This window comes from Eschrichtius robustus, chromosome 1 (assembly GCF_028021215.1).
Source record: "Eschrichtius robustus isolate mEscRob2 chromosome 1, mEscRob2.pri, whole genome shotgun sequence".
NCBI classification, from domain to species: Eukaryota; Metazoa; Chordata; class Mammalia; order Artiodactyla; family Eschrichtiidae; genus Eschrichtius; species Eschrichtius robustus.
In genome coordinates, this window is record NC_090824.1 from 184,319,298 (window position 1) to 184,331,541 (window position 12,244).

At 40.8% G+C, this 12,244-nt stretch overlaps 1 protein-coding gene and 1 pseudogene across 20 annotated transcripts in view; one reads left to right on the forward strand and one right to left on the reverse strand.

The window, feature by feature from the left end:
• Positions 1-12,244, reverse strand: part of CCDC7 (coiled-coil domain containing 7) — a 319,203-nt gene that overhangs the window by 131,414 nt on the left and 175,545 nt on the right. For all 20 annotated transcript variants that reach the window (XM_068560909.1, XM_068560921.1, XM_068561029.1 and 17 more), the window contains one exon: positions 3,298-3,408. In XM_068560909.1, coding sequence (XP_068417010.1) covers positions 3,298-3,408 — 111 coding nt within the window. The remainder of the gene's footprint in view (positions 1-3,297; positions 3,409-12,244) is intronic.
• Positions 9,283-10,201, forward strand: LOC137761628 (vacuolar protein sorting-associated protein VTA1 homolog pseudogene; annotated as a pseudogene).

Sequence of the window (12,244 nt, forward strand, 5' to 3'; positions counted from 1 at the left end):
TTCAGGATATTTCTACTCCCATCCCTCCCACCACTACCTCCTGAGGGCGTAGGACCCATAAAATAGCAAGAGCCTTTTGTCTGGTGCTCCTTCAGCTGTGAGATGATCCTCTCCTGCATCTCATACCAGTTTGCACTGATACATCTAACCCTCACCCACTGCCGTTTCAAGTAGGAAAATAGAATATTGCTATAGCTGGGGCCCTTCCTGCTTGAACTATTGAGGTAAGTGAACAAAGGTTTGTTACTTTTAGTTTGGTTTGTTATTTTAATTGACCAACTCAAAAACTGGCATTTCTCTCTCAGACAGATTGGAGCAGCAAGCAGGGTAAGTGAAGCTCAATGCCTTTTTGGAAGGCACACTTTGGGATGTGCTTAGTAAATCAGTGGGACATTTCTGGAGTGATGTGGTCTGAGAGGGTACCATAGGATCATTAGCCAGAGTCTGAGAGCCCGCTGGGGCAGCCAGGCCAGTGTGCTTTGGACAGGGCTAGCAGACCACACAGGGTGCTCTAGGAGAGTGCTATTTTATTTTTATAGGCTTTTCAGTTCTGAGGGGGAGCAAAGTTTCTTCTCTTTAGACCTTGATTCATTGGCCGAGACACCTGCTGGGTCAACCAAATTAGAGGTTCACCAGCGGGGCTCTGAGAAAGCTAGGGAAGCAGTTTGTGGCTACTGCTTATGGTCCACCAGTGATGGGATCTCAAGTGGTGGGAGACCCTGCATGACCCAGTAGCAAAAGAAATCTTAGAAACCTGGTAGTTTGCCTCCATATTAAAGGGATTAATCTTGTTAAACTTGGTGAAGGAGAAGGTCTCACACACACTGTTGGGCCTGTCACTACAAAACACCTCCTTTAGAGAGTCTTGACAGCAGTCATATTGGCTGAGGAGGTGGAAGAAAAGTGGGGAATAAAAAAAGCAAACATCTGAGACTCTCTCCTTCCTCATCTGGGTACCATTTTGGCTCTGACAGGATGACCAATCTGTGATGAGTTCTCTACCACTGAAAAACATGTTTGGATCACCACTGCAGAAGTGACAGTGTCCCTCTGTGCTACGCTGGTGGTCCCAGGGTCTACACTGATAGAGTGAGGAGAGTGAGATTCTTAACCAGACTCAGATTTCTTGATTCATTCATGCCACCCTTGCTAGATAGGTATCAAGCTCAAGTTAGCCTCCTCATAAGGTCAGGTCATTTGGCACTAGACAATCTGGATATTAACTGCCAAACTGTTGGACATGGAATAGCACCTACTGCCAAGGTAGCAGTGACTGACCAACAGTAAAAGCAATGTGAAAACAGTAATCAATAACCTACTCCTGGACAATCTAGACCTAGATCTCTATAAGAGATCTATGGGTGAATATCCAATAACGAGGTGTCAAAGAGGTAGGCTGATGGGCTCATTACCAAGGAACTCATGGCCTGGTAGTGGGCCAAGGGATGCCTGAAAGGAAGCTGAACTGGGGTCCATGCAGGGATGACCCCTATGACTAATACAAGTGCTATTGCTCAGCTCTTTCCATTGAATCTTGACATGAGACTGAGAGCCCACCAACCTTTATCAAGAACTCTCTGCTTTCAAAAATGAACAAGACTATGAGTTAGACCAAGTCCCTTTGTCCTCAGTAGGAACATGAGGACCTATGCTAAGGTCAGAGTTTAATGGGGAGGTAGGAAAGAACTGCATTTCTTGGGTCTTTTGGATACTGGGGCTATGTGACTGTGATCTCAACTCCTGACACCAGCATGATGGAGAAACACATAATGTTCACTGGGTAAGGGTGAGGGATCTGGGTAAGGGTCCCGGGTCATTGGGTCTGAGGCCATTACCAATGGGATCCTTACCCAGATCCAACGATGGGTGTTTCCCTTTAGATCACTATAAATTTCCATTGTTATGGCCCCACTAATATACGTTATCATTACTATAGATGAACTGTCAATGTGAACCCCTGCTTTGTATTAACTCCTGACAGGAATTGCTGCAGTTAGGGCCATTTTAGTTGGCATGTGTTAGACTGTGAACCTATCCAATTACCAGTGCCTAGTGCTTTTTTCTCCCCAAATACCTACCTGGGGAAGAAAAATGACTGCTTCATGGAGTGAAAGTTCTCCATGAGACTATTTAACTATTCAATAACTCAGTCAACTTGTGCCCACAGCTTTAGATGCAGAGACTCATTCGATATACACAGCTCAGTGTCATAGTGTAGCCCTTACACCTATGGTATCTGACATTGTGACTGTGATACAGGCTATTGTCTGAAGTTGAGGGAACTTGGTATGCAGCGGTTGATATAACGAATGCCATTTTCAGCCTCCCTTTATTGTGGATGATCACGATTAGTATACCTTTTTGCGGGTTGGTCTGCCATACACCACAACCATACTTCCACAAGGCTACCAAAATTCTCCAAATATCTGTCATCAACACAAAAGTGATGATATGGAAACATCCCACTCTCAGAGGGTGCAACAGACTTCTACTCTATTGATGACATTGTCTTAGGGCCCAACATGGGTACTATTAAACAAAGACTGGATGCCTCACAGACCCACATATGGCAACTCAGTGGGGTCATTATTATAGAAAAGGTAGTTATCTGGCACCCTAATAAAATTCCTGAGCATGATCTGTAAGGTTCATGATATCTCATTCCAGAGAAGTGTGCCAAGCGTTGGTCCTCTGTACTTCCACAAATGAAAAGAAGGCCTAGCAATTGGTGGGACAATTAAGCAACTTACACTGTCACATACATTCCCCATGTATGGTCCATGATGGCACCTATCTATGGGGTAACTAGAAAGGCCGCTTCCTTTCAGTGGGGTCACGACCAAGAGGATGACATGGAGATCCTCAGACAGGCCACCAGGCTGCCCTTCCCCACCCACCCCCTGCCATTTGCTCTTTGAGTTACAGAACTCAGCAACATTTCTGTTTACCAGTTGGAGGTTGTGGCAGAAGACCCCTGACATAGGTCAGAGGCACCCCTTTGGGCTTTCAAACCCATATCTCTAGGAGTCAGCTGAAAGGTAAACACCCTTTAAGAGACATTTACTGACCTGTTATAGGGTCTTGGTAGATACTGAGTGGCTGACCTACGACCAAGGGATCAGAAATACCAACCAAAGGGTATGAATAATTTTGCCTTTGTTCTCTAGTTACCTTAGGGTGTTCACACTCTAAGTCAAGGTATAAGATTTCTATCAAATACATGTTCATGAACCAAAGAAAAATAATCTTCTGCTAAGTTTAATTTAAAATAAAGTTATCTATAATTATTATACTTACTATTGAGTCTTTCTCCTTTAGAAGGTCTTTGTCTCTTTACTTCCAGTTGAGTTTCTGACATTGAGTCTCCATGCTCAAGCACAGGATTTTCATCTGGTACTTTATGATGAGCTACATAAAGAGAGGCATTTAGTCCAATAAAAGGAAAAACAGATACACTGTTTGATCCTATACTTTCAAGTTATTGACAAATGTACGTCAGCATTTTCTCACATTTTCAAAAGTTATATGTAAATTACTATAATGCTGGATTGATATGAAAATGGTGAGAAGAGTTTTAATGGATGTGTACTGAAACTGTCTCATCATTTCATTAATATTCATAGGTTTCAAATATGTTCCAGTTTGGTCTCCAGTTTTCTTAACACTTTAGGGTAAAACATAGTCATAAACCAAACCACAAAAAGGTATATGCACAAGATTATTCATTACAGCATATCTGCAATTGTAAAATACTCAAAACCACTTAATGTGGAAACGTAGGAGACTGGTTCCATAAACCAAGGTATATACTATACACTATGGTAATATCAACTATGCTGTACAGTATGGTCCAAACAAATGTACATACAACTGTAAAAGGAATGAAAAAGATCCCATAAACTAACATGGAGGAATGTCTAGTATATAATGTTAAATGAAATAAAAAACTGATAGAATATCTAGTATATTATCTTTCAGGAAAGAACAAAAAGAAAACAACAAAAAGATAGAGAGACAGATAGTTACCTTTACAAAATGAAACATAAGAAAGATAAACCAGAAAACAAAATAGTTTGTAACCAAAGACACTGCAGACCATGCTCACTGAATTATACTCGATGACTACTGTTAGTGCTAAGTCTGTCCCTGGCATTGATAAGACAGCCTGTAAGGCAGTGATTTTCTGAGACTCATTTTTAATGAAAAAGAATGTAAAGCTCTCAAGATTGCTTTCCCAGTGACCTGAGGAGACCAGTTAGACTGGGGTACTTCTCCTCTATCATTAAGGAGGTAATCTGTTGCTTCCATGACCTGACTATTGTAAATAGTGTTGCAATGACAATGGCATGCATGTGTCTTTTTGAATTACCGTTTTTCTCTGGGTATATGCCCAGTAGTGGGGTTTCTGGGTCATATGGTAGTTCTATTTTTAGTTTTTTAAGGAACCTCCATACTGTTCTTCATAGTGGCTGTATCAATTTACATTTCCACCAACAGTGCAAGAGGGTTTCCTTTTCTCCACACCCTCTCCAGCATTTATTGTTTGTAGATTTTCTGATGATGCCCATTCTAACTGGTGTAAGGTGATACCTCATTGTAGTTTTGATTTGCATTTCTCTAATAATTAGTGATGTTGAGCATCTTTTCATGTGCCTCTTGGCCATCTGTATGTCCTCTTTGGAGAAATGTCTATCGACAGGCAGAAGAATGGATAAAGAAGATGTGGTACATATATACAATGGAATATTACTCAGCCATAAAAGGGGACGAAATTGGGTCATTTGTAGAGACGAGGATGGACCTAGAGACTGTCATACAGAGTGAAGTAAGTCAAAAAGAGAAAAACAAATATCGTATATTAAGGCATATATGTGGAATCTAGAAAAACGGCACAGATGAACCTGTTTGCAAGGCAGAAATAGAGTCACAGATGTAGAGAACAAACGTGTGGACACCAAGTGAGGAAAGGGGGGGTGGGCTGAATTGGGAGATTGGGATTGACATATATACACTAATATGTATAAAATAGATAACTAATGAGAACCTGCTGTATAGCACAGGGAACTCTACTTCACTTCGCTGTACAGTAGAAACTAACACAACATTGTAAAACAACTATACCCCAGTAAAAAAAAAAGGAGGTAATTTGTGAAACTTGGTGAAGAGATGTGTCACAACAGACTCCCTCTTTCAGAGTGCTTTGACAGCAACCACTCTGCCCAAGGAAGGGGGGAGGGCAATGATGTGAACACTTGATTCCCTCTCCTTCCCCAGCTCCTTTCTCAGGTTTGGCCCACTTACGATGAGTTTCCTGACACTGAAAAAAGGTGTTTTAACCACCCGTATAACCATCTGGAAGGTGCCTGACAAGCCACTCTGATGGTCCTTTGGTTCAACAACAAGCAGCAAAAACAGTAGACGATGAGACTGGTAACCAGACTCAGATTTCCAGTGTCATTTGTGCCACTTTTGCTGTTTTCCTAGTTCAATTAAACCTCCTTATAAGGTGATGTCAATTGGTTTACAAGACAATCCAGATCTTCACTGATAAATTTCAGGGAAAGGAAGAACCAGCAACAGATAGATATCATTTGGCCAGTGAAGAAAGTGACCTAAAAATGGTAATCAGGAACCCACTTATGGATGACCTGTTTAAGTGGTTTCCCAAGGAAATCTCTGGGTCTAGTTACTCAACAACGGGAACTCACAGAGAACACTGATGGACTCTCCACCAAGGAATTCATGGCCAGGTAGTGGTCCATAGGTGACCCAACACACAGACACTCTAGAGTCCAAATGATGATGACATCTATGACTAACACAAGTGCTCTTCTCTCTGCATTTCCCAGTGAATCTTGAGATGAACCCGAGACACAACGCCCCTGCCATTACTTTTACCCAACCTCTCAGTTTTCTATAGAAACAAGAATTAAGGCTAGACTAAGATTCTTATCTCCCCAGTTGTGATATGAGGATATGTGCTAAGGTTCAATGGAGAGATAGGTGAGCATTGCATATCTGGGCCTTTTGGACACTGATGCACATATGACTAAGATCTCTATAACCACGGACACTATGATGAGGAGAAAACAGATAATGCTCACTGGTTTTTGGTCTGAGCTCACCAAATGGGATCTTTATCCAAATCCAACTATAGGCATGTCCCTACACGCCACTAAAAATCTCCATTGTTATGGCTTCCATTACTGAATGTATTATTGGTATAGATGTATTTTCTATGTGCATCTCACCCCTAAGCCCTGATGGGAACTACTGCATTTTAGGGCCATTTTAGGGGGGCATGCGGAAAACCAGTGCCTAGCACCTTTACCATCCAAAAACAGCTCATTGCCCTTACTGCTGAACTTAATGAAACAAAAGTTCTCCATGAGGTTATTTCTCCATTCATAAGCCCTTTCGGTCTGTGTGTAAGGCCTTGGGTGCCTAGAGACTCAATTGATTATCGTTGGCTCAATGCCATAGTACAGCTCCAGACACTGGCATCACACGGTCCTGTGACCTTCACAGAAGTTTACTGCTCAAGGTGAGTCAAGTAAGTATGCAGCAATTGATATCACAAGTGCCCTTTTTAACATTCTTGTTCACACATATGGCCAGGATCAGTTTGCCTTATGTGGAATGGGTTACAACATACCTTTAATGTCCTTCCACAAGCCCATGACCTAGAAAAACCCCTGCTCCAAGATCGAGTACTAAAACTTCCACTATACTGATGACATCCTCCACTGGAACCAGATAAGAGTACTACCCAACAAGGACTGGATTCTATCATGACCCACATGTGACAGCACAGCTGGGTCATTAATGTAAACAAGGTACAAAGATCTAATACCCAACTGAAATCCCTGGGGGCAAAGTGGAAAGGGGTACACTGTCACTCCAAGCTCCAAGGAAACTAAGTTTTCCTTCTCCATCCCCCCCCAAGATACAAAGGAAGCCAAGCTTTTTTCAAGCACTCCAAAGAGCCAAGCTTATTTCTGTCTCTACCACAACAAACACAAAGGACACTCAGTGTAGGTGTGCGTATGAATATCTGTATGTATATGTGCATATATAGGTATACATATGTATATATAGGAGTTCAACTCCAGGCCAAAATCCTGCTTAATTTCGCAGGTCCAACCATAGACAATTACAAGGTCTCTACCTGAAAGTTCTCATGGGGGAATACTTCTCACCCCACACCAAATTTGATGCACACCCAGTGAACTTTAGACACTGGAGGTAGTTGCAGTGGAGGACTAAGGCCCATCCATACCATGTTCTTATGCATTCTGGATTCCTATACAGGTGCCTCCATCAGAGGCCTCCTTGTGAAAGGGGGAGGGGTCAGCTGATACACTGTACTTTTCAGGTGCCTCTGTGTAGACCACTTTACTGGGGGAACCTAAAGATACTTTCCTCAGTTACTACACAGTATTCAGGACTTTTACACTCCTAGCCATCCTACATCAATATTCACAAGGTTCCTGAGGTCATAAAAGGGCAAGAGCCTTTCGTTTGGGGCTCCTTCAGATATGAGATAATCTTCCGCCAACCCCTACTCCCATCCGCACTGATACATCTGACCCTTGCCTGGTTTGGTTGTATGGGGAAAATGAAACACTGGTGGAGCTGGGGCCCTTTCCTGTTTAGACTCTTGCTTATACTATTATAGGAAGTACATAAAAGCTTAACTGTTACTTTCAGTTTGGCTTGCTATCTTAATTGACCAAGTCAAAACAGGCACCTTTCTCTGACAGATCAGCATAGAGAACAAAGTAGTCAATAAAGTAAAATTCCTTTCTGTAAGGAGCACTTTGAGAGGTGCTAGTGAGACTCTTTCAGGGCATACTGCTGGATCATTTGCAAGAGTCAAAGGGTCCCACAGGGCACATCATCAGTCAGGCTAATGTGTCTCCAGAAGTACTAGTGGACACCATGGGGCTCTCCAGGAGAGTACCATCGTATTGTCTATGTGTAACTCTACTCTCATTCTTCCAAGCCCTGGTGGCAATTACTGCACTTAAGGCCATGTTAGAGGAGCATAAGAAGATTGTGAACCTACCCGATTACCAGCACCTAGTACCTCTGTCTCCCAAAAATCTGCCTGGGAAAGAAAAAGGAAAAACTGCCCTCTTTACTGAGCTTAATGCAGCAAAAGGCTCCTTGAGACTATATCCCTATTCAATAACTCACTTGACTTGTGTACCTGATCTTGAGTTCACAGATACTCAATTGATTTTGGCTGTTCAATCAATAGGACAGCCTTGGCATCAGTGGTATCTGACAGTGTGACTGTCGTAGTAACTTGTCCAGAGTGTGGGAACTTGTTATTCAGCAATTGATATCACAAATGCCCTTTTCAGTATCCCTCTGAATGGGAATGATTCCAGTCAGTTCATCTTTATGTGGAATGGGTACAATTCACCATTCATATCCTTCCACAAGTCTACCTGAACTTCCTATCTGTCATCAATGTATCAAAGCCTGGAAAATCTCCAGATTTTCCAGAGGAGGGACTAGCACTCTACTCTACTGATAATGTCATCCTATTGAGTCCAGAGAAGGGAGCTGGACAACAGCCCAACAAGGGCTGGACACCCTGCTGACACACAGGTGGCAACTTGCTGGGTCACTTTTACAGAAAACGTACAAGTACGCAAGTGAAATTCCTGGGCTTGATCTGGGTATGGAATCTCATTGTCTCATTCCATGGGAGAAGACTGGCTTTCATCCTTTCTGCTCCAGCAATTAAAAAGGAGGCCCAGGGACTGATGGAGCTCTTCATCTACTTGCATTCTTAATGCCATCCATCTAAAGGGTTACAAGAAAGGTCATTTCCTTTCAGTGGAGCCACAGCAAGGAGGATGACCTGCAAGCCCTCCAACAAGCCACCTAGGCTACCCTTCCTTTTGGCCCCTCTGATCCATTTTGCCATTTGAGTTACAGATCTCAGCAACTATCTATTCACCAACTGGAGCTTAAGGCAGGACACTGCCACGGGTCAGAGGCATCTGTTGGGGTTTTAAATTCATCATCTCTAGGAACAGCTCGCTGAAAGGTACACACCCTTTAAGAGACAATTGTTAGTCCAATATTGGGCTTCAGGGGATACTGAACACATGACCCACGACTGTGAAACAGTCTCAAGACAACAAATTCCGACCAAAAGTTATCAATAGTTTTGCTTTTGTTCTCTAATTATCTTAGGGCATTCATACTTTACGTCAGTGTAAAATTTCTATAAGAACATGCCCAAATAGGGTTCCTGGAGTGGAGATGTCCACGCTTGCTCCGCTTCCCCCACTGCCCCCACAGTTTAAGAGCGTATGGCTCTTTGAGGATGGCTCAGAAGCATGACAAGCGGGGCCCCCCTGTGGTGGCTTATTACTGTTTGTATGCAATGCAAACAGGAATGAAGGTTGATAGTAAAACTCCTGAATGTCGTGCATTTTCACCAAAGCTAATGGATCAGTAAGAAGCTCTTATGAAACAGCTGGGTGATAATGAAGCTGTTACTCAAGAAATAGTTGGCTCTGCCCATTCGGAGAATTATGCTTTGAAAATGTTTTTCTATGTAGATAATGAAGATCATGCTGGGCGATTTCACAAAAACAAGATCAAGTCCTTCTACACTGAAAGTCTTTTAATAGATGTCAAAATAGCGTTTGGAGAACTCACTGATGAAAACGTGAAACACAGAAAGTATGCAAGGTGGAAGGCAACATATATTCATAATTTTTTAAAGAATGGAGAGACTCCTCAAGCAGGGCCTGGTGGAATTGAAGAAGATAATGATGTTGAAGAAAATGAAAATGCTGGAGCAACCTCTCTACCCACTCAGCCCCTCAGCCGTCATCTTCAACTTATGACCCAAGCAACATGACATCAAGCAGCTTTACTGGAATACAAATTCCTCCCGGTGCCCGCATTCCTGCTAATACCCCAGAAGAAGTTCCTCACAGCACAGGTGTAACAAGTAACACTATCCAGCCTACTCCACAGACTATTCTGGCCATTGATCCTGCACTTTTCAGTACAGTTTCCCAGGGAGATACCCAACTAACATCAGAGGACTTTGCTAGACCTCAGAAATACTGCAAATAACTCTAGCAGAGCTTTGCAGTATGAAGATGTCAGCACTGCAGTGCAGAATCTACAGAAGACCCTCAAGTTACTGACCACAGGCAGAGAATGAAGTCTTTGTAGAACAGATCCATGCATTTTTGGCTTAAAGAACTAACAGTCCATTACTCTATCTTCAGCCTATCAGAAGCACAGTTTTAAGGAAGACTTCAGTTCCACTGACTATAACAATAAAATCTGTGTCTGTGTATCAGATTCCTGTTGAAGCTTTCATCAACAGCCTCGACCAATTTTCATTGTCCATTTAGTGGATCCAGTAATCTCTGGGTATACACAGGGCTGATGCAAGCAAGATCCTAAAAACGTCCACTGAACCCTGCTTGTTCAAAAAATGAAAACACACTTCTATAAAATATACTAGGAATCAGCTTTGTTTCTTAATCTAAATAAATTAAGGAATTTTTAAATCCATAATTTGGACAAATAGACCATATTACTTTGCTATAAAATTCTAAATTTAACTTTTAATAAAGACTGCAAGAATATTCTAGATTAGAGGTCACGTTTTATTTTCTTCAGGACTTATGAAACAGATATGAACATCCTAAATTGTTAGATGAATCTGAAAGAGATTAAGTTTCAATTTATATTCATATTAATTATAGCTACATTAAAAGTTAAAATGTTCATGGAAAGAAATATAACAAGGTAAACAGGTAGAATCAGTTTTAGATGTAAGAATAATGTTGGTTTCCCAATTGTTTTCCCTTATCCATTGGCGCTTAAGGTGAATTGGTATTTGCTTCATAGGCAGTTTGACTGCATGTATCAGAGAATGAAAACAAGACATTTGCAGTAATGCCTGGAAACTTGGTGCTTTGAGTTAAGGTTCTCCTCTGCTACTATGGAATGGATTCCATAGAGTGTATAGCTATGAATGACGCAGATTTTAAGAACATAGATTCTCAGTTGATAAGTTAATAAGTTTTGTGAGGAATTATGGATTTACTGTGTCACCTGCATTTGTGCTGTGTAAAAAATAAATACAAGGATTCTTTTAACTAGTTCAAAAAAATATGCCCAAATACATATTCGCGAACCAAAGAAAAAGGATCTTCTAATGAGTACAATTTAAAATAATTTAAAGTCATCTATAATTATTATACTTACTAATGAGACTTTCATCTCTAGAAGATTTTTGTTTCTCTGCATGCATTTCTGTTTCTGACTTTGAGTCTTGATGCTTAAACATAAGATTTTCATCTGACACATGATCATGAGCTACATAAAGAGATACATTTACTGCATTAAACTGAAAAACAGGTCTATTGTGAAATCCCTATATATCAAATTTATACACATGTTTAGCAGTATTTTCTTTCATTTTTATAAACATAAAATATAAGTAAATTACCATAATGCTAGACCTGACATAAAAATTGTGAGGAAAATTTTAATGTGTGTAAGACTCACTGTTTCCTAAATATTTGTTGGCATCAAGTATTAGTCCCTACTTGTTTTAGATTATTATAGCTTAGGTTAATATATACTCATAGACCAAATAATGAAAATGTATATGTAAAGGTTATTCATTACACCATATTTTTAATTGCAAAATACTGAAAAGCACCTAAATGTACTAGCATGTGAGATTGGTTGAAAAACAAGGTACATACTATAAATTAGGGTAATACAAATTATGGTGTATGATGTGGTACAAAGAGTTACACATAAAGCTATAAAAAGATACTTATAACCCAACTTGGAGGGACTGCTAGGAGACAGGTTAATTGTAGAAAAAATGAAAAGAGAAGGTATCAAGTATGCTATCTTTTAGGAAAGAAAAGAATGGGAAATGAAAAGAAAATATAAGATACTTACCTTTAGAAAAGGACATACAGGAAAGATAAACCAGAAAACAATGTAGTTGGTCACCTAAAGTTGCATGCAGAATAGGACACAAGGACTACTGTTAAATCTAAACATGTCCCGGGCAGTGATGACATCCTTGATGCAACAAATGTTTATCACATTTAATGAGAAAGTAGGTAGAGCCCTCAGGATTGCTTTGCCCAGTGACCCAAAGAAACCAAAGAGATTTGGATAGTTTGATTCCACCACAAAGAAAGTAATCTTGTTAAAATTATTTAAGGAC